Source organism: Carya illinoinensis, chromosome 11, assembly GCF_018687715.1.
Source record: "Carya illinoinensis cultivar Pawnee chromosome 11, C.illinoinensisPawnee_v1, whole genome shotgun sequence".
In the NCBI taxonomy this organism is placed as follows: Eukaryota; Viridiplantae; Streptophyta; class Magnoliopsida; order Fagales; family Juglandaceae; genus Carya; species Carya illinoinensis.
This window is the reverse complement of record NC_056762.1, coordinates 1,037,190-1,060,144: the sequence shown is the minus strand read 5'-3', so window position 1 is coordinate 1,060,144 and position 22,955 is coordinate 1,037,190. Positions and strand designations below refer to the sequence as shown.

The window sequence follows — 22,955 nt, the reverse complement described above, 5'->3', positions numbered from 1 at the left end:
ACACTAGTTATGTACGATCGAGCTTCTTTGTTGGTGTACCAAATTCTCGTAGCTTTTGAATGGTAGCCTACTGATTTTTATGACCCCTGTCCCGACAGTGCGTGCCATTCATTTAACTAGGAGAGAGACAGAGAAGAAGTCAAATAAATGCAAGGAAGACTGGTCGTAATCATGATGATCAAGTATTTCTTCAACAAATGGGAATTAGTTGAATTTAGAAAATGGGGGCAATGGATAAAGGAAGAAGGACTATTTATATAGTGAATGTCAATGAAAATGGAAATGAAGTTGAGTTTTATTTTGTCCACATACAAGCACAGCGGTCATGTTAACCATTCCTTTGCCTTTCAATAGTAGTAGTACTAGGAGAATACATGATGTTGATCCAAGCATAACATGACTAGGAACAGATGGTACTAAATCTTAAAAGGGTTAAAAACGCATGTAAATCAATCGGCCAGTTCCTTGGGGACCAACTGCCGATCGATCGAACAGTACAACTCCCATTATTATAAGGTATATATGTAATTAATGATCTAGCTGGTTCTTTGGCAATCAGTCGATCAGTTGGCAAATCTCAAGGAGCAACTTAAAACGTATGGCCCATATTCTACTGATAAATATTAAGGGGGCATGAAACCTAATTTTGTTTTCAAAGTCGAAGTATATATTCATTTTCTTAATCAAACCATTAGCTATGTGGTGGAGAGGACGGGACAAGAAATTAGGTATGTATGTGCTAATGGGCTAGCATATTTTTCTTCGTGTCTTTAGTGGAGAGAATGGAAAAACCATTTGAAATCCTTCCCACCCAGAAAAATCTTGCAATAACAGTATTAATATAATATTAAATTAATTGCTACATTTAATTAGGTGTTGGATTTCTTAATGTCAAACTCCTTTTACCACTTAATGATATGATAGTAAACCCTTTTCAACAACCCTAGTTTTGGCCGGGTATGACACCACCAACAAGAATGATTATTAGGTTATTGTATTTTATTTGGACCAAAAAATGTAATTAATGCATGGTTGAGAGGCAAGGTGGAAATAGCTAGCTAGCCCATTGATGTTATTTTTGTTATTTAGTATTAATCATACTAATTATTAGGGTTATTATATTAATTAATTAATTAATGTCATGCTTGGGACCATTCCACCACAATATGATGTGGAGGATGCTATCATCCCACCATGTAAGCATCATTTCATGTGTAAAACAACTAAATTTTTATCATGTGGAATATATATGGGACAGTTCATGCCTTATTCACGGTTTGGTATAGTTGATAAGGCTAGCTCTAATCACTATTCCGGTACGTACATTTTGTAACCAAGACGAATAGGCCATACATATTACACATACGTACATACATATATCCTTGCATTTTAATTTGTACTTATTTTAAACAGTACAGCAACTAACGTACGTACGTAGCTCAATAAAGTCAATAAATATACCGTACTTCGGACATCATATATATATGATAGGGATGGCATGATGAATTACTATTGAGGCCGATCGATCATATCATGAAAATAAATTAATAATTATGCATGAAAAAGGAATATGATAGAAAGATTTAAAACCATTTTAGAAGGACTAGTCTTGGAAATGAAATTAGAAACATATTGAGATGTCGCACACGGCTTATAGGAACAAACTCATCCTGGACTTTATAAAAAGTTACCATACTCTTCCTATAAGACATTTTAAGGAGAGAAATGAGTATTTCTATATGATATCAAAGCCAAGTTAATCTATAGTCGATGATGGACTCTTATGACCTACCCACATTAATGATAGTACCGGAAATATCGGTCCACACGTGAGGAGGCATATTGAGATGTCCCACAAGGTTTAGGAACAAACTCATTTTGGGTTTTATAAAGAGTTACCCTACTCTTCCTATAAGACATTTTAAATGGAGAAATTGGTGTTTCTATAAGACATTAATATTAGTGAGGAAATTAGGAACCTTCCTTGTCGTTTGACATTGTCATATATGCATGCATGATCAACCACCATGCCTTGTGGAATACCTAACCGGGACATTTTTTTTATGTCAATTAAATTTCTTCTAATTGAAGCAAGGATTTTGACAGCTCAACCATCCAAATTTGGTTGCTAATCGCCTCTCCTATTTCTTCTACTTTCTTCTTCTTTCTCTTACTTAGGTTTCCTCCGCCCCCACGGTACCAGTACTGCGACCGGCCGGTAGGTCAAGTCATGTTTCGTCTCCCCTTTTCCCTACCAATTTGCTGTCATGGCTATGTAACTGCAGGCATCAATTTTGGTGGTGTGTATCCACCCACGTACGTAGGTAGATTGGCAGCTCATGATCATCTGGAAAATTTGAATCATGAACAAGTTCGGTTTATCGGAAACGTGATTGAGATGATCATGAACATGTTGATTGTTTCATCGTTCATCGTCAGCCATCTTCTCGTAAGGGTAAGAAAAAGGAGAAAACTCATGGGATGTTGGAACGGCTCAATCAAATCAAATCTCCCAAGGGTTTTGGGTCCTTTAATCTGATTGAGCCGTGCCAATATCATAAGTTTATGCTCCTTCAATATCCTTGGGACAAACCTCATATTTACATTGATTTTTATTTTATGGATCATATATATGCAACTTTAGTGCAGGATTGTTGATTTCCTCGATAACTCTCTGATGGTATCATGTTTAGAATGCAATTGATCAGAGGAAACCGGGTCGATCTACTGGCCTCTAGAACAGGTCACGAGTTTATGAGATCATCAGTGTCTTTTTTTTTTTTTTTAATGAAACTTAATTTCCTCATTCATTCAGGATACCATCAGTGTAATTGAGCATACGGAATATATATTTGGATACCGTATATAGTTTAGCATGATCTGCCGGAAATATATATAACACGTTTTCAGAACTTGAGACTTCTGAAAGTAGGGCATGCAAATGATTTACTGATAAAGGTAACTAGTGCAATGATGGTCCTTTCGTCTCCCCATTCCCCAAGTTTTTGCATATACAAAAAAGAATTTCATGCATATAGATCAAAAGTTTACTTTGTTGTCACAGAAGAAATGGAAAATAGTGTATTTGCCTCTAAAAATTTCACTCTTACTTGAAGACGTTGCTTTTGATCAGAAACCTGAAACTATGATCCTAATATCTTTTCTTACGTACCCTAGTATATATGGTTTACCATGCTTCTTATTATCTTTCCACTCTGTTTGGTTGCATAGATGGGAAAGAGAGAGTAAGTGGCTCATCCTATCAAGAAGATGATGATGGTACTGCTTTGGGACCGTAAAACTTAATATGTAGAGGGCGGTCGAGATTCACTTCAGTTCATTAGACGGTGTACTACCATGCATATATGGTGTCAAGAAAGTAATCTAGCTAGCTCCTTTCCGACAAAAATGAGTATCCAATTAGAGTCCTATTGTCATGTGTGTGCATTCCAATATAGATTTTTTTTTGGAAAGTCCGCTTTAGTTTCTTTATACGCACTAGCCATTGAATTTCTGTGTATCAAAAGCAAGGAGTTTTATGCATATCTTATGTCTGTGGGTATGCATCTTCACTTTGTTCAGCTGCAAACTCCGGATAAATCAACTGAGTCTAGGAATATATATGTTTCTTCTTATGATATTAATCTTGATTCTTGAAATCAGTTTTGTAAGTGGCCGTTTTAGCAATTGGTTTTGGGTTTTATTGAGGTTCGAACGTGACTCTCACGACGTTAGAGTTTTGGGTACTAGCTAGTTCTTCGCTACAAGTGAGACTTTTAATAAACTTCAAGTACCACTTTTTGTTCTTAAAAAAAGGTCATGTGCTTTTTTAATCTGTCCAGTAATGAACTGATAATTCTAATTGTTTTAGTTTATGCTCCAGTGCCAAGAGGCTAGGGGAAGAATTCTTCCTCAAAATTCAACATATGATTGGAAGAACTGATCAGCTAGCTCCAGCCTTCATGCTCAAATACCACTTGCTGCATAATTTCACTGGCCTGTATTCGATCTACATCACTGCATTAATTAGTTTTTATTGGGTAAAGTTGAAAGAATGAAAAGACCAAGAATATATATCTGAAATAAGAGTTTGAATAGCTAGCGAAGGCTCAAGGACCAGAGACAGCTAGCGAACCAAATATTGCTGCACTATTTCGTAATATTTTCTCTTGTTACAGCGAACCTTCAAATTTCCGGAAACCAACCTGCCTTCATAGAGATCAATTCAACGAAAGAAACTTGCAAACGCAAGTGTTTTCACCAGTTCCTAAGCTGAAAACCAAATAATTTCAGAAGCAACGTACGGGTTGTTTCAAAATATCGTCCTTTCCATGAGATGGGAAACGAAAAGCCAATTCTTAAAAAGGGGCTGTTTTCATGAATAATTCGACGAAAACAATTTGTTTTTGAGAAAACGAAAACATTTCTATAATGGATTTTAGCACTATTTTTGTGTTTTTTGGAATTTAAAAGCACAAGAAAGAAACCAAAGAAAAGGGAGTTGAATGGTTAGTGAAGTCTATGTTCAACAATATTTTTTTTTTTTTGGGAAGTCAGTCCACGTTCAACAATTCATGACAGCCACATTAATAAAAATAAATAAAAAGGGGGGAAATTTTGATGTCCATAGAAAATAGTTAGTCCATAGAAATGTGGAAGAAACTGAACAGTCAACTGCAAAAAGGCAAACAAATACATCTCCCATAATCCATAATACACCTATCAAATAGCTAAGGCCCAAGGGGCACTGTCCGCCTGTGGTCTAGATTCTAGAGCGTCTTCCTTTTGCAAGTGAAACAGAATATTAATTTTTGGGCAAAAATAACAGTACTATTGTTGCCCCCCATATGGATATTAATGCTCTAGACGAGCTGTGGTATATGACATCACAAGATAAACAGTACTATAGACATGCAGACTGCAGTGTACGGAGCCTTCTTTGTTGCCTTCTTCAATCAAGCTTGAAAAGCCGCGTCCAATTTCCCCTCCGCAATATATTCCTGCCAATGGAACCCCCGGGAAGTTCTCCGTGAATGGAGTGCTATCAACGCTGGGGCGTCCGAAGAAAGACTCACCACGGCCAGCACATGAGAATATAAACCCTCCAAAAACTTCCTTATTTGCAATATTAACAGCAACAGCCCTCGGGCGACGGCCATTGCTGGAATTTCCATCTACCTTCAGACTTTTGAGGTTTGAAGAGGCATCACTGCATGTGGACAATGCGGTAGTGGGATCTGAATGGTAGAACTGAAAGTAATCACCAGTTCTGATGTTAATACCATTGACATAAAGGTACTCTTCGTCTGCGCTGTTGACCAAAAAAAAACTCTTGTTATTATGAAACCAAAAGGACTGCAACAAAGAACTAGTTAACTTTAACTATAATAAGAATGATGTAGCAGCACAAGAAAATTCACTTGGGTTGTTCCGAAAAGTTACCCTATAACTCCATGGAATGCCAAGGATGTTATTGACCCTGGTTTCTCAGACCCAACACAGCATTTTCTTCGTTTTGTAACCCCAATGTACAGATCAGGACTCTCAATACGATTTTCCAACTGTAACATATTCACTTTAAATTTCACTTCATAAGAACCAACAGCATAGAAAGGGGCTAGAGAAACAGATACAAGGCATGTTTCTACATTCATTCTATGTGACATGGTAGAATCGAATCTATAGGAAGCAACATTAAGATTTAACCACAAATTCACTTTTAGAAAGCAACAGTCTACCTCATCATTGATATCATCTAGAATTCTTTGGCCATCAAGAACCTCACGTTGTCCTTCCCTTCTAGCAGTAAGCCAAGTAGTACAATCAGAGCAGTTCTCTCTAACAGAAGCTGCCTTGTGTATGGGACCTACTGCTGATACACCACTTGACAATGCAATATGGAATTGAATATTACCTATAATTCACACCAAACCGAAAAAGAAAAAATGGTAAGAAAATGAAAATCCTTAAAGTCAAGCAAAGAGGAAGTTAGAATTTTAGTGCGAATCACAAACAAATTATTTATGGCAATGCTAAATAATTAGGTAAAGAAACACATCAATAAATACCAACGGATTCATCTCTATCCATCGCAAATACTAGAGCTACAGCATCTGATAAGTATTTTGCACTCCCACAGACATTTCTAGATTCATCCCCACTTTTGTATAGAAAGCAGCCTCTCTCATTACCCACAATGACGGTTTCCATTGGCAGAGCATAATCTGCAATATGTGATTCATAAGCGACTTAAACCAGTCAAGCACAAGCTAGCTATATATTAGCTTATCACAAGGCACTGCCTGTAAAAAATACAAATAAATAAAACTTTCAAGGACCAGAGGAAGCCTTCCATGCCTACATTTTTTCAGAAACCAAACAGTGACTTTGTTTCTCTTTCCTCTCATAGGAGGTAAAAATATACGGAGCATACTCACCCAAAGCATCAATAACGGGTTTCATGTCAGCAAGTCCTTCCTACAACATCACCCACACCACACGTTAAATTTGCAATGAAAGATGAACTCCTCCAGAGACAATAGAAGGGCGAGCAAGCAAGTAAAAGAGCACTAACTTACTCCAAACATTATAATCCCAACTGGGGATGTGCAACCTGAAACAGAAGCTGTGTAATCCTTAATATCCATCACAAACTTGTCAACCATTGCCACTCGTGGTTCCTGACATCAGTGAAAAAGTTCTTAAAGTCAACGTCCTTAAATAATTCAAACAGCTCAAGAACACATTACAAATAAAACACTTCCCCAAAAACTACGAAAAGACTAAAAGTACATTACAAGCCAACACTTCTTAAATAATCTGAAACACATGCCTGTTCACTTTCTCAATTTGATCCCAGAGACGAAACATATTCTCATTGTCTTACACACCCTTGCCACATCATCTCTTATGGAACCTCACTAAGACAAGGCCCTTTAAACCGCCCCTAGGGAGTATGATGCAGGACAACACAATATTGAGAAGAAATTTGAGAGTCAGAAGAAGCCAAGAAGGAGAAAGGGAGAAGAGAGAAAAGAAGCAATAAAACTACGGGGGTGAAAGAAAGAATCCAGAGGAAGAAATCAATATGCCATCAAAATATGCTAATTCATCAAAGTTTATAACAGTACTAGAAAATTATGTTTAAATGTACCAGAACATAACCCCAACCCAAGTGACACCCATTAAAATAAGACAACAGCCCAAAATAACAGTCTGAAAAGTAAATTAAATAAACTGCAAACTGGTATATAAAGTCCAATCAAAATCCAGTTCCTTTGCAATGGGTGGGGCCATCCTTTGATGTCAACTCCAAACATATGTGCAATTTGTGTCTAATGCTCCCGTCAAGGTAAAACCCAAATACGTGACCCCAACCACCAAAACCGTGTTATCAAGTTGTAACAGCCAATCGTACATTATGAAATGGAATAACTTGTGTAGAATGTGTAAACCATAGACAGTCATAGGTGCTAAGTCCACATTGGTATATTTGCTGAGTAGATGTGCTTTTGGGGAAAGATGGAGGAAGTGGATAAGGCATCGTGTGTCAACGGCGCGCTTCTCGATCTTGATAAATGGTGATCCAATGGATTTCTTTAATAGCTCGCGGGGACTACGACAAGGAGATCCATTATCACCCCTTTTATTTGTCCTGGTAATGGAGGCTCTAAGTAGAATGGTATTGGCCGCAATAGGGGGAGGATTTTTTTCAGGCTTTTTAGTGGGAGATACCCACAGCTCCACCATTATTTCTCACTTCTTGTTTGCAGATGACACTTTGCTTTTTTGTGAGGCAAATGCAGGACATATCCAATCTTTGAAGGCCCTCTTACTTTGTTTTGAAGCAGTATACGGGTTGAAGATTAATCTTGCTAAGACAGAGATGGTCGCGGTTGGTGAAGTAAGCAATATTTGGCTAATATTTTGGATTGTGTGGTTTCTCCATTGCTTTTGAAGTACCTTGGTCTTCTGTTTGGGGCTTCTTTCAAAGCTAAGTCAATTTGGGAGGGGGTGCTGGAAAAATTTGAGCGTTGGTTGGCCGGGTGGAAAATGGTGTATTTATCAAAAGGGGGGTGGATCACTGTAACATACGAACCTAGAATTTAGGTTAAGTCAGTTAGAAATTATTTAGTTATGTTATGATTATATTTATTCTTTTTATTAATTACTTATTTATTAAATTATCTCTATGGTAAGATTTTAAGTAATTAGATTGCTACGACACGTTTTCTAGAAAGATTAGTAACGTCTAGTGCCTCGTATAGGTCACGAGCTACGACGTGAGATTTCTGAAGCAGCGCTAAGAGGTAAATAGTATGATCATATAAATGTGCACGTAATGTAAATATTATAATTGGGTATGATAATATGATATGGTTTTGATGGTTATCTACGTTGCGCTAAGAGCCAAGTCAAGGTTAGATTGCTTTCACGAACTTCTATGAATTACGATGATTTACATGAAAGTAAGCCTATATATACGTTATGCTTTTACGGATTGTTGATTGATGGTTTGAATGTTACAAAAATCACATGGAAATCATGATATGATCATATAATAATTTAAGATAGGTATTCTATGAATTAAAATAGCCAGATCATGCATGCTTCATTCATGTAGTACTTAGACCATATATGCCATGTATTGTTCATGCAATAACTTAAGTCAAGCATGCCATGTAATAAATAGCCTAATCATGTATGACATGTTCATTAGTTCTAAGATCATGCATGCCATGAAATGTCATAAAATGATTAAATCATGTTAGGCCATGTCATGCTATACTATACCATGTACAAGAATATATCATGTTATGTCATGCCATGTACAAGAATATGCCATGCTAGAAAAGTCTAAGAAGTCCAAGAAAATTATCATGCATCAAGAAAGATAAACATTTTAAGCTAACACGGATCCAAGCGTGTTTACCACAGTTATGCTAAGACGGTACCACGGACTCAAGCGTGGTTACTACAAGTTAAGTGAAACACGGACTCAAGCGTGTTTCACTCCATGTCATGCAAGTTAAGTGAACATGGACCCAAGCATGTTTCACTTCATGTCAAACAAGATAAGTGAAACACAGACCCAAGCGTGTTTCATTCCATGTCAAGCAAGATAAGTGAAACACGGACTCAAGCGTGTTTCACTCCATGTCAAGCAAGATAAGTGAAACACGGACTCAAGCGTGTTTCACTCCATGTCAAGCAAGATAAGTGAAACACGGACCCAAGCGTGTTTCACTCCAAGTCAAGCAGGATAAGTGAAATACGGACTCAAGCGTATTTCACTTCATGTTATGCAAGTTAAGTGAAACACGGACTCAAGCGTGTTTCACTACATGACAAGTTATGTGGTGCCATGGACTCAAGCGTGGTTCACCATGAAATAAGTACAATTCAAGATAAACAAGTTACTCATGCACTCACGCTTCATGTTTGCCATGATTATGAGTGTTTCCACCCTTGTTAATCCATGAATGTTATATGAAAGTTATGATAAGGCTTTAAAAACCAAATTTATGCTAAGCTAGATAGTATTTTACGGTATGATGTATTATTTACTGAGTATTCGACTCATTTTTGTTGTTTGTCTTTTTGTTTTCTTCTATGTTGATTGCCACAGATGGTGATTATGATGATGCAGAGCTGGATGGCCAGGAGTAGATTTAGTATAAGGACTTAGAGATGCATAAGTGTCATTTACACAAGGATTAAGTTTCTTTTATGTCATTTCAATAATTAGTCTTGTTTAAGATTAGCTCATGTTTTGCTTTATTCAGTTTCAAGTTTCAAGACTATTTATATCCTTTCAGTTAAGTTTCTTTCAATAAATAAGGTATTTCAGAGTAATGAGTCTTTTTACCGGGCATTTTATTATGTTTGTTAGTAACGTCTCTATCCTACGGGAACGGGGTGTTACAATTGGTATCAGAGCCCAGGTCGAGAGATTCTGTAGACTCCTTTTGTTTTATAAAAAAAAAAAAAAAGAAAAAGAAATAAGTTAGGATAGAAATTACCTAGGACGACTCCTGGCCAGCTCGAGGTTCACGAGGATCTTTATGATTATGTTTTAATTATTGTTTTGCTTGATTGAGTGCTTCATTGTTGATTGATTGTATTAGTTATACTCATTGCATGAACGATGTTATTAGAACCAGCACCGAATGAGCCTGAGGTATTGGCTGCTGCTACTACCAGACTTCTTCGGTACCTTGCTGATGATTAGGGTTTAGGAGTGAGGAATCCCAGGGTCGGTTGCACCCTAAACCAGTTTACGCAATAGCATCCTCCGACTTTTGACGGCAAAGCAGAAGCACTTGATGTAGAGAGTTGGATAAAAAGAATGGAAAAGATTTTCAGAGCTTTGTTCTGTACTGACAAACAGAAGGTAGAGTATGCCACTTATGTGCTGGCTGATGAGGCAGATGAGTGGTGGACCTCTACCCGGGAGCTACTGCAACTTGAACTTGGTGAAGGGGTACCCATCACTTGGGACCGCTTCAAAAATGCCTTTTTGGACCGATTCTTTTCTCCTGCACTCCGGGAGGCAAGAGCTAGGCAGTTTATTGACATAGCTTAGGGAACCATGACGGTGGAGCACTATGCCGCCACCTTCATGGCATTATCGAGGTTTGCAAGTTATCTGATTCCTGATGAGGAAAAGAAGTGTGAAAAAAATTTGAGTGAGGCTTGACTGTCCCCTATCCATTGCGACACCTACCGGTGAGCACGTAGTTTGCGACACCATAATTAAAAATTTGCCCTATAGATATTAGTGGGAGGCACCTTCTAGCAGACTTGGTAGTTTTTGATATGATGGGGTTTGATGTAATTTTGGGAATGGATTGGTTATTCCGAAATCACGCCTGTGTAGACTGTTTTAAAAAGGAAGTAGTTTTCAAAACCCCGGGCAAGGAAGAATTCAGCTTTTGTGCAAAGAGAGGAAACTCCCCACCTCGAATGATCTTAGTTTTGCAAGCAACCAGATTACTAAGACAGGGATGCTTTGGGTTTCTGGCTAGTCTTGTAGCACCACCTGTAGAGGGACCCAAGCTTGAAGATATCCCCGTTGTCGGAATTTTCGGATGTGTTTCCGGAGGATCTTCCAGGGTTGCCCCCGGACCGGGAGGTTGACTTTTCAATTGATCTTTTACCTGGGACGGCACCTATATCGAAGGCACCTTACCGTATGGCTCTAGTGGAGCTGAAGGAGCTTAAGGAGCAGTTGAAGGAGTTGTTGGAGAAGGGTTACATCGGCCCTAGTGTGTCACCATGGGGTGCACCGGTTCTTTTTTGTGAAAAAGAAGGACGATTCAATGAGACTCTGCGTTGATTATCGAGAATTGAATTGGGTGACAGTGAAGAACAAATACCCCTTACCAAGAGAATTGATGATTTGTTTGACTAGTTACAAGGGGCCCAAGTTTTCTCCAGATTGATCTACGCTCAGGCTACCACCAACCTCAAGATCAAGTCAGAAGATGTTTTCAAGACGGCGTTCAAAACTCGTTACGGACACTGAGTTTTTTTTAGTCATGCCATTCGGTTTGATGAATGCCCAGCAGTCTTCATGGACATGATGAATAAAGTGTTCAGGGAGTATGTAGATCAATTTGTTTTTGTGTTTATTGATGACATTCTAATCTACTCTAAAAGCCCAGCAAATCATGAAGGACATTTGAGGGTTGTGTTACAGATATTAAGGAAGCAACAAATGTTCGCAAAATTCAAGAAGTGTGATTTCTGGTTGAAAGAGATTACCTTTTTGGGGCATGTCGTGTCAAAAGGAGGAATTTTAGTAGACCCAATGAAAATTGAAGCAGTTGTGAACTGGGCCACGCCAACCAATGTTAATGAAGTCAGAAGCTTCTTAGGTCTTGCAGGGTACTACAGGAGGTTCGTCGAGGGGTTCTCCAGTATCGCAGCCCCGATGACTAAGCTGACGAGGAAAAATGAGAAATTTATATGGACTGAAGATTGTGAAAGAAGCTTTCAGGAGCTGAAGAAGAGACTAGTCACAGCACCTGTACTCATTGTTCCCTCGGGCAATGCAGGATTTATCATTTACAGTGATGCTTCTCTCAAGGGTTTGGGTTGTGTCTTAAGGCAGCATGGGAAGATTATTGCCTACGCTTCTCGACAACTCAAGAGTTACGAAGAGAATTATCCGACGCATGACCTAGAGCTTGCAGCTGTTGTGTTTTCCTTGAAGTTATGGAGACACTATCTCTATGGGGAGAAATGCGAGATTTATACCGACTATAAGAGCTTAAAGTATTTCTTTACTCAGAAAGACTTGAATATGAGACAGCGCAGATGGTTAGAACTTTTAAAGAATTATGACTGCAACATCAACTATCATCCGGGTAAAGCTAATGTAGTGGCAGATGCCTTGAGTTGGAAATCGTCCTCTAGTACCCTCGCTTCTATGTAGACCCCTCAGAAGCACATTCTTTTGGATATGGAGAGAGCAGGGATAAAGATGATTATGGACACACAGGCTCGGTTGAGCAGTCTGACTTTGGGATCATCATTAATAGATCAGATAAAAGTTGCCCAAAACAGTGATCCAGGCTTAGTGAAGATCAAAGGAGAGGTACCAGAAGACAAAAGGCCTGAATTTTCAATATTTGGGGATGGCACTCTGAGGTTTAAAGGAAAAATTTGTGTTCCGAATGTTAAAGAGATTAGAGATGTGATTTTGAAAAAGGCTCACCGCTCACTCTATATAGTTCACCCTGGTAGCACTAAGATGTATAGAGATTTGAAGCAACAGTTCTGGTGGAGCGGTATGAAACGTGAGATAGCTAATTATGTGGCTCAGTGTCTAACTTGTCAATAGGTCAAAGCAGAGCATCAGAGGCCATCTGGGCTATTACAACCACTCCCTATACCGGTTTGGACCTGGGATGAATTTGGTATGGATTTTGTTTCAGGATTTCCTAAGGCACTAGGGGGTCAGGATGCGGCATGGGTGATTATTGACAGATTGTCAAAGTCAGCTCATTTCATTCCAGTTCAGATGACGTATTCTACAGACAAATTGGCAGAGTTGTATGTACGCGAAATTGTCAGGTTGCATGGAATCCCTTCAAAGATTGTATCAGACAGGGATACTCGTTTCACTTCAGTGTTCTGGAGAAGTGTACAGAAAGAGTGAGGGACAGAATTGACCTATAGTACAGCCTTTCATCAGCAAACAGATGGGCAATCAGAGAGGACAGTGCAAATTTTGGAGGATATGCTTAGAGCTTGCATGATGGACTTCAAGGGCAGTTGGATTAAATACTTACCCTGATTGAGTTTGCATACAATAACAGTTACCAAGAGAGCATTCAGGCGGCCCCATATGAGGTTCTTTATGGTCGTAAGTGTCGGTCACCCCTTTATTGGGATGAGGTTGGAGAACGTAGAATCCTTGGGCAGGAAATTATTCAAAATATGCGTGAAAAGATAGTTGTCATTCGGAAAAGGCTCGCCATTGCGCAAGAACAACAGAAAAAGTATGCAGATCAGAGGTGTCGAGAGCTACAATTTGAGGTAGGAAGCAAAGTATTCTTGAAAATTGCGCCGATGAAGGGAATCATGAGGTTCAGAAAGAAGGGCAAGTTGAGTTCGAGATATTTTGGACCCTTTGATGTACTGGAGAGGATTGGAGCTACAGCTTATAGGTTGGCTCTTCCACCACGGTTGTCTGCGATTCACAATGTTTTTCACATCTCCATGCTTCGGGAGTATATACCAGATCCGACACACATTTTGGAATACGAACCTCTCCAAGTTCGCGAGGATCTCACCTACGAGGAGTTTCCAGTTGGGATCCTTGCACAAAAGACTCAAGTCCTCTGTAAGAAGACCATTTCGATGGTCAAAGTACTTTGGAGTAACCATACGGAAAAAGAGGCTACATGGGAACTAGAGGAGGACATGAAGAACAAGTACCCATACTTGTTTGATTGAGGTACATAATCTCGAGGACGAGATTTTTCTTAAGGAGGGGAGATTGTAACATACGAACCTAGAATTTAGGTTAAGTCAGTTAGAAATTATTTAGTTATGTTATGATTATATTTATTCTTTTTATTAATTACTTATTTATTAAATTATCTCTATGGTAAGATTTTAAGTAATTAGATTGCTACGACACGTTTTCTAGAAAGATTAGTAACGTCTAGTGCCTCGTATAGGTCACGAGCTACGACGTGAGATTTCTGAAGCAGCGCTAAGAGGTAAATAGTATGATCATATAAATGTGCACGTAATGTAAATATTATAATTGGGTATGATAATATGATATGGTTTTGATGGTTATCTACGTTGCGCTAAGAGCCAAGTCAAGGTTAGATTGCTTTCACGAACTTCTATGAATTACGATGATTTACATGAAAGTAAGCCTATATATACGTTATGCTTTTACGGATTGTTGATTGATGGTTTGAATGTTACAAAAATCACATGGAAATCATGATATGATCATATAATAATTTAAGATAGGTATTCTATGAATTAAAATAGCCAGATCATGCATGCTTCATTCATGTAGTACTTAGACCATATATGCCATGTATTGTTCATGCAATAACTTAAGTCAAGCATGCCATGTAATAAATAGCCTAATCATGTATGACATGTTCATTAGTTCTAAGATCATGCATGCCATGAAATGTCATAAAATGATTAAATCATGTTAGGCCATGTCATGCTATACTATACCATGTACAAGAATATATCATGTTATGTCATGCCATGTACAAGAATATGCCATGCTAGAAAAGTCTAAGAAGTCCAAGAAAATTATCATGCATCAAGAAAGATAAACATTTTAAGCTAACACGGATCCAAGCGTGTTTACCACAGTTATGCTAAGACGGTACCACGGACTCAAGCGTGGTTACTACAAGTTAAGTGAAACACGGACTCAAGCGTGTTTCACTCCATGTCATGCAAGTTAAGTGAACATGGACCCAAGCATGTTTCACTTCATGTCAAACAAGATAAGTGAAACACAGACCCAAGCGTGTTTCATTCCATGTCAAGCAAGATAAGTGAAACACGGACTCAAGCGTGTTTCACTCCATGTCAAGCAAGATAAGTGAAACACGGACTCAAGCGTGTTTCACTCCATGTCAAGCAAGATAAGTGAAACACGGACCCAAGCGTGTTTCACTCCAAGTCAAGCAGGATAAGTGAAATACGGACTCAAGCGTATTTCACTTCATGTTATGCAAGTTAAGTGAAACACGGACTCAAGCGTGTTTCACTACATGACAAGTTATGTGGTGCCATGGACTCAAGCGTGGTTCACCATGAAATAAGTACAATTCAAGATAAACAAGTTACTCATGCACTCACGCTTCATGTTTGCCATGATTATGAGTGTTTCCACCCTTGTTAATCCATGAATGTTATATGAAAGTTATGATAAGGCTTTAAAAACCAAATTTATGCTAAGCTAGATAGTATTTTACGGTATGATGTATTATTTACTGAGTATTCGACTCATTTTTGTTGTTTGTCTTTTTGTTTTCTTCTATGTTGATTGCCACAGATGGTGATTATGATGATGCAGAGCTGGATGGCCAGGAGTAGATTTAGTATAAGGACTTAGAGATGCATAAGTGTCATTTACACAAGGATTAAGTTTCTTTTATGTCATTTCAATAATTAGTCTTGTTTAAGATTAGCTCATGTTTTGCTTTATTCAGTTTCAAGTTTCAAGACTATTTATATCCTTTCAGTTAAGTTTCTTTCAATAAATAAGGTATTTCAGAGTAATGAGTCTTTTTACCGGGCATTTTATTATGTTTGTTAGTAACGTCTCTATCCTACGGGAACGGGGTGTTACAATCACACTTATCAAGAGTACTTTATCCAACCTTCCCACATACTACTTATCCTTATTCCCTCTGCCCGCTAGCATTGTAATGAGGATAGAGAAACTTCATTGCGATTTTTTATGGAGTGGTATAGAAGATGAGTTTAAGTTTCATTTGGTAGGGTGGGATAAGGTGTGTTCTACTTTGAGAGATGGTGGTTTGGGGGTTCGGAATGTGAGGGCTTTTAATAAGACATTATTAGATAAATGGTTGTGGCATTATAATAGTGAGAGGGGAGCTTTATGGAAAGGGGTGATTGACATGAAGTATGGTAGTGAAAGGGGAGGTTGGTGTTCTAAAGAGGGTAGGGGGACATATGGTGTGGGGCTATGGAAGTATATACGGAAAGGTTGGGGCAATTTTGTTAGTAATACCCAGTTGTGTTTGGGGGATGGTAGTAGGATCGGCTTTTGGACGGATATGTGGGTGGGACACATGGTTTTAAAGAATGCTTATCCTACAATTTTCAGTATTGCACGAGGAAAAAAGTTGGCTGATTTGAGGGTAATCAATCAAGATTCACAAGAGTGGAATCTTAGCCTTACTCGGGATGCAAATGATTGGGAAGTGAATGCTTTAGTGGAATTTCTTAACTTGCTGTATAATATTCCTATTGCTGCCATAACAGAAGATGTGATGGTATGGAAACCCTCTAGAGAAGGGAAATTCTCGGTTCGCTCTTTTTATGAAGCTATTACCATGCAACAAAGGCACAATTTCCTGTGGAAGAATTTTTGGAGTAAAGCACCCACCAAGGCCGCATTCTTTGTATGAACAGCAGTTCTAGTAAAGATTATGACCATTGATAATCTAAGGAGTGGCCTTAAATTATGGATTGGTGCTGTTTATATAGAAATAGTGATGAAACGGTGGACAGCCTTCTTTTACATTGTGAGTTTGCTTGTGATATATGGAACTATTTTTTCAGCAAAATGGGTAAAGCATGGGTCATGCCGGGTAGGGTGGTTGATCTTTTAGCAAGTAGGAAAGGAATCACTAGGACACCACAGATCGCAGCAGCATGGAAGATGGCTCCAATATGTATTTTTTGGTGTATTTGGAGTGAAAGATACCAGAGACATTTTGAGGATCATGAAAGTTCTTTGGAAGAATTTCGGAATTTTTTTTGGAAGACTTTATTTTTGTGGGTCATTACTTTAGATTTGAATGGTCTCAGCTTCCATGATTTTCTTTTACCTGTTTCTAGTTTTTAAATAGGTGTATGCACATGTATACTTCCAATATACCTAGGCTACGCCCATCTTTATATCAATAAAATAACATACTACCCATTAAAAAAAAAAAAAAAAGTCCCACATTGACTACTAATTAGGTGTAACTGAACTTTACAAGTGATTCTAGGAAGCTTAAAAATTGACTAGTCCTTTACAATTTATAATTTATAGTGCAGATATGGCTAACGCTTTCACCGAGTTGTTACCTATGGTATTAGAGCCACCTAGTAAGGCCATCCATGCGATACTGGAGCACTGTGTGACATGACCTTGACAAGAGCATCAAGGATTTAAGAGAGAACGTGTGCAATAACCTAGTTCCACATTGGGAAAAGAAATAACTCACATAGAATGGAAACTTGTAAAGGTAGTTTTATAAATGCTAATTCTCATATTGGCTACTTGCTAGGTGAAGCTGGACTGTTTAAGTGATTCTAGGAATATTCAAATTGACTAGCCCTTTGGAGTTGTAGCATAGACGTGGCCTGCATTATCTCTGAGTTACTACACACGTAATTCAAGGGAAATTTTAGTGTGAAACAGAATCTAGAATGCTCGATCCTACAGCTCATCCCAAGCTTGTCCTTTGGCTGATAGGCTGCACCCTAAAGGGTACCCTTTCCGCATCATTTATGATGTCCATTTGAGATACCTTCATGATATCAACATAATAACAAATACTTCCACAATAAAACACTTATTAAGAGAAAATCCGCATTGAGGTTTCAGAGAAGAATTTGTCACCTTTACCGACCGTAAAAGTGGGATAGCATCAACTTTTAATCCAGGTACACACCCCACGGTCAAAACAATGCCGTTGTTTTCGTCTTCTGCAGGTACATAGCCAACTTCATCATCCGAATCACCACCAATATCTCCCCACTTGACCTACATTTAAAGTTTTTCTTTTTTTTTTTTAATCTTTAAAATGACAGTTTACCAATAATAATAAAAAAAAAAAGTAAATAAAAATAGAAACCTCTCTAAATTCATTGGTAAGAGCATCCCTTCCAATTATTCCACTAGCCTTAGAAATAATAAAAGGCATACGCGACCCCAATTTTTTTGTTATCTGAATTATAAAAGATTAACAACACAAAGTGTCAGAGTTTGAGAAACAATAATGAGAAAGAAAATACAATAAGTGATAAAGATATTGCTAAAGCTGAGAATTCATACAAGCCGAAAAGCATCAATCAAGCTGAATCCACTACCAATGCTTGCGATGGCAAAATGCGGCCGAATGGGCTCGGAGAGCACCTTCTCAAGAACCTCTTCTACAGCAATCTGTCATTTCCCACATAAAATTAAAAAATGCCAGGGAAATTAAAATCAAAAGAGCAATTTCCAAAATCTTCTAGTATCAAATTAGTCACAAATTAAGCTGGCACAAAAGAAAATTTACTTATCCCTCGTTGAATCACTTGTAGCTTCATGTAAATAATCTCAAACCAAATTTCCAATTCAATCACTCCAGCTTATTTTATCCTAATATCGCCCATTTCAAAGACTCCGTTTCTATAACAATTTTAATTTACAAGTAAATGAATTTCAAAATCCATGAATATTAAATTTCCTATCACATAAGGAAGCAAAGGAAAGGTTTAGGAAAAAGGTTTAAAGAGAGTGGTAGAAATGAAGAATGATGACTTTACTCGGGGAGAGGGGTTGAGAGAGAGAGCAGAGGCGAGCTTAGGGCGAGAGAGGAGAATGCGATTGCAGAGGTGGTTCCAGGATTTGCTAACGCACGCCGCCGATGCGAAGGATATGGCAGGTAGCCTGGAGAGAATGTTGTGGAGAAGGTCGTCGTTGATCGGGCTGAGCACCGTAAACGGCTTTTTGGGTTCGCTGCTGGTCTTTGGCGATGACAATGGCTCCCCCTCCTCCATTGCTTGGTCGCTTTTCGCTTCGCGCTTCGCACAAGCTGCTTTGGTTTTCCGAAGCACAAACGTGCGTTTCAGGGTTCGTTGGTAAATTAATTAACGTAATCCCATTCCGCCACGTGTTATTGCTTCCCAGCATCCGATCAGGAATTTTATTCCGATGTTTAAAAAATGGATAATATTTTTGTCAACTGATTACATTAAAGAGAAATGACAATGTCTCTGCCGATTGTGTCTCCATAATTTTTTTTCAATTTAATAATTAAAAAAATATTTTAAAAATATAAAATAAATAAATAAAAAATCACAAAATAAAATTATTCTTCTCGAAACCGAACTCATGCTACATCCTCAATGAATGTAGCACTGCTCTACATAAAAATATAAGACAGTATTAAAGTAAGTACTAAATGTGCCCATCAATTGATGTAATTTAAATTCATTAATTATAAAATTATTTTTATTATAAAATAGATTTAACAAATTTTATAAATTAATAATTAATTTTTAATTTATTTTTAACTAAAAGTCATGTTTAGTTATACAGATGAGATGAAATAAAATGTTTTAAATAATAATAAATAAAATATTATTATAATATAATTTTTAAATATTAATCTTATATTAGGATTAAAAAAGTTAAATTTTTTATTATATTTTATATAAAAATTTAAAAAAAATATAATAATAAATTAAAATAAAATAAAATAAAATTTTTAATTTTGATTAACTAAACAATTCTTTATCCTTTCACGTCGGTAACAGTTTTCTTTAAAAAAAAAAAAAATTGATAAAAATCATTGTAATACAATTAATAAAATTTAAGTAACACATTAAATGTGGAGTGTATAACACGACATCTTGGACTTCACAAAGAAGAGGACAGATGTCTTAGAGGGAGACATTTCTATTTCTTAAATTTCTCAACATCTAAACAGAGAGTAGGGAGGATAAGAGATGTAGGCTGAAAATTTTCAAAACCTTTTTGAATGGTTTTGTGTTGTTCCCTTTTATTATTTAAATGGCTGATGCGGCTGCCCAGTGGCAAGGCCAAATCGGGCAAATGGTAGCCCTCAAAACAAATTCATCACAAAACGAACAAAAAAATAAATAAAAACTTGCACTGCTCATCTTCTTCACTAACCGACTGTTACATAACAATATAACAGGAGAGAAAAAAAAGGCCAAGTAACCGCTGTTACCCTTTCAGCACCACCACCACAGCTCCTAGCGGCAACAGAAGATCATAACAGCGCTGCCTCACTTAGCACAACGTGCAGCACTGAAACTCTGTCGCATGTGCTGCTAGCAGCACCCAACTGGTGCACACAGTGCCATGGGCGACATCACAGCTGGTACGCGCAACGCCTTGTGTGGCATAACATCCATCCCCGATGCCGCAGTGCTCTTTGCCACCACCCTTTAGTGCCTAAGGAAGAGGTTGTAGGCCACCTACAGCAGAGTGCACAGCACTGCTTGAGACACAGATTGTCACACTCCCCTTGTGCGCAGCTCCGCGAGGAGCAAAACTCACCGCACCCTAGTGGGCGGCTTTGAGCAGCAAGATCGACCAACCTTGTCGCTGCTTCTTATCGCAGTGCAACCGCTCTTGTAGCACTGCACCTAGGTGGGCACTATACTGTGGGAATGATACGGCGTGCAACTGCTCTTGGAATGCAGTGCACCATCGCACTGCTCCGCTTGGTTTACAGCATCGGCACTTGGTGCCGCAGTATCTCGGGTGCAAACTGTTGCCCTCTGGCACTCAAGCACCTCATGAGGTGCTCTCTGTTGCCTTGTGGGTGTATCACCGAGGTGCACGAACCACCTATGGTGGTCACGACACAAAGGCGGGAAACACAACACCCGTGCGGCAGTACCCATGATGTACATCGCCGATGCTGCCTCTTGCGAGCTTACAGCACCCTACAGTGCATTCTGCTGGCTCATAGTCTATGTAGTGGTGCTTTGGTTGCATTAACAATGTTCTGCATCCATCAAAGCAGCGAACATCACACGAATCCCCTCTCACAGCGGTATGGTCAGAATCACTTCATGCACTCGAAGAAAAAAAAAGAGAGAGAGAGAGAGAGAATGCAAAGCATTTCAAATAAATTTGGTCGATAAAAAATCACGACCAAAATTTAAATTGGAAACAACTGATGTGGCTCTTATATTAATATTAGAAAAACTAGATCAAAGTATAAAGTGGAAATAATATTACTTCGTCAAAAATATCTTAAATCTAGTATAATTGTTTCATTCCGTTGATGGTAGGATATGTTATGTGGCAGAAAACCAAAACATCACCCACATGTTCCACAACCTAAAATGTCAAGACTAGAGAAATGCACATTTGAGAGAGAAATTTTCTGTTGTGCTGCACATGTGCCTCGCTCATCCACAAGGTGGAGGGGCTATATAATAGCCTCTCTAAGTATAATCATTGACTAGTCATTAAGGGCCACTTATCATGGCTCATAAGTTCATAACCTCCATGAGAAGGGTACCTATCATCGGCGCCCCTTATATTACACATTTGTAACAAGAGAAAAAACTAAACCATGTATAAACCTATATTCCAAGTTAACTAATTAGGTCTAAAATCCCATTAACTATCCCGTATACCAAATCCCAACCTCCTAAAATTTGGAAGAACTCCTATAGCCCAAAAAAAAAAAAAAATAACGCTTATAATGCACTAGGAATATAAAACAAGCCCATATTCTTTTAGAGAAAAAAAAAATTCTCTAAGTATGGTAATTTTTCTACATATTTATTTGATCTCTTCAATCTTTTTATCATGTTTTTCTCTTCTATACAACCAAAACTTTAATTAAGGTAAATGAGGATTTTTTAAATTGAATATAGAAATTATAATTTGAGCTATATGATGTTTACATATATATATATTTGTATACTAGTGACGGGGCAACATCCAAGGACGTTCGCCTAGTGTAGAAAATATATATGTTAATTATTTATTTATATATATAGATGCATTATAATAAAAAGAAAAGCAGCATTATGTATCAAGTACTAGTCCACTAGTCCCGTGTGCATTGAAATCCCTTTGATGATACCGAAGACCAAGAACCCGCTTGGTAATTCGTCTTATAAGATTTGTTGATCAATTGTATGGTATAGTCTACTTCCCGTACCTCATTCATTTCTCTTTGCTTGATTCTCACAAAAATTAGTGTTAATTTATAAGTATAGGACCTCTCGCATTCTTTTTTTCTTTCTAAAAAGCAAGTAAGGATCGCTCCTAAATATATTATTATTGTTTAACCCCACCGACCACCAACCACCAAATCTACAGAGATTAAAAAATTAAAAATAAAAAGAGAAAAAAAAAACTTCTACCTAGCAATATCTCATTGGTCATTGATTTTATTAAATCATTTCTCTGTCATTTTTATTTTTAATGTTGAATCATGCTCTTTGAAGAAAAAGTGCCACCTGGCATTCTATTTCAAATCTAGAGAACAGGTTTATGGAGAAAGAAAGAAAGACATAGAATTGTGAGAGATGAGAGGAATGAGAGACTTTTGTACGGACGCAATTAATTAGAAGGAAAAAGAGAGAGAGAACTTATTAATTTTATTTCAGATAGACAGCTACACCAAAAAATTGATACTGTTCATTTCATACAGACTTAACCCATAAAAAAAGAAAATTCACTGTTTATTACCATAACAACTCCATACACACTTATTATAATAGAGAGATGTGTGCACGTTCAAATGAATTGATAAATACATTGATATAATAATTTAATTGCATTTACAATATTGATAATGTTAAAAATAATAAAATATAATATTTAATTTGTAAGTACGAAAATAGTAACGTCACAAGTTATGACTTTTTGAACCTGTGGTGGTTTTTGTTGGATGCATGCGACTTTTGTGAGCAAAATGAAGTTGTTGGGAATTTCCCGATCAGCTTATTTG

General features: G+C 37.7%; 1 protein-coding gene across 1 annotated transcript; it reads right to left on the bottom strand.

Moving 5' to 3' along the window:
* Nucleotides 1-4,596: 4,596 nt before the first annotated feature.
* LOC122281224 (F-box/LRR-repeat protein At5g63520) lies at nt 4,597-19,077 on the bottom strand. Its single transcript, XM_043092570.1, has 10 exons — nt 18,772-19,077; nt 18,296-18,403; nt 18,096-18,188; nt 17,861-18,004; nt 6,579-6,680; nt 6,438-6,477; nt 6,069-6,224; nt 5,739-5,914; nt 5,443-5,561; nt 4,597-5,311 (listed from the first exon to the last, which is right to left on the bottom strand). The coding sequence occupies exons 1-10, from the start codon at nt 19,003-19,005 to the stop codon at nt 4,855-4,857; spliced, it is 1,629 nt and encodes a 542-aa protein (XP_042948504.1). The 5' UTR covers nt 19,006-19,077; the 3' UTR covers nt 4,597-4,854.
* Between the last annotated feature and the right edge of the window lie 3,878 nt (nt 19,078-22,955).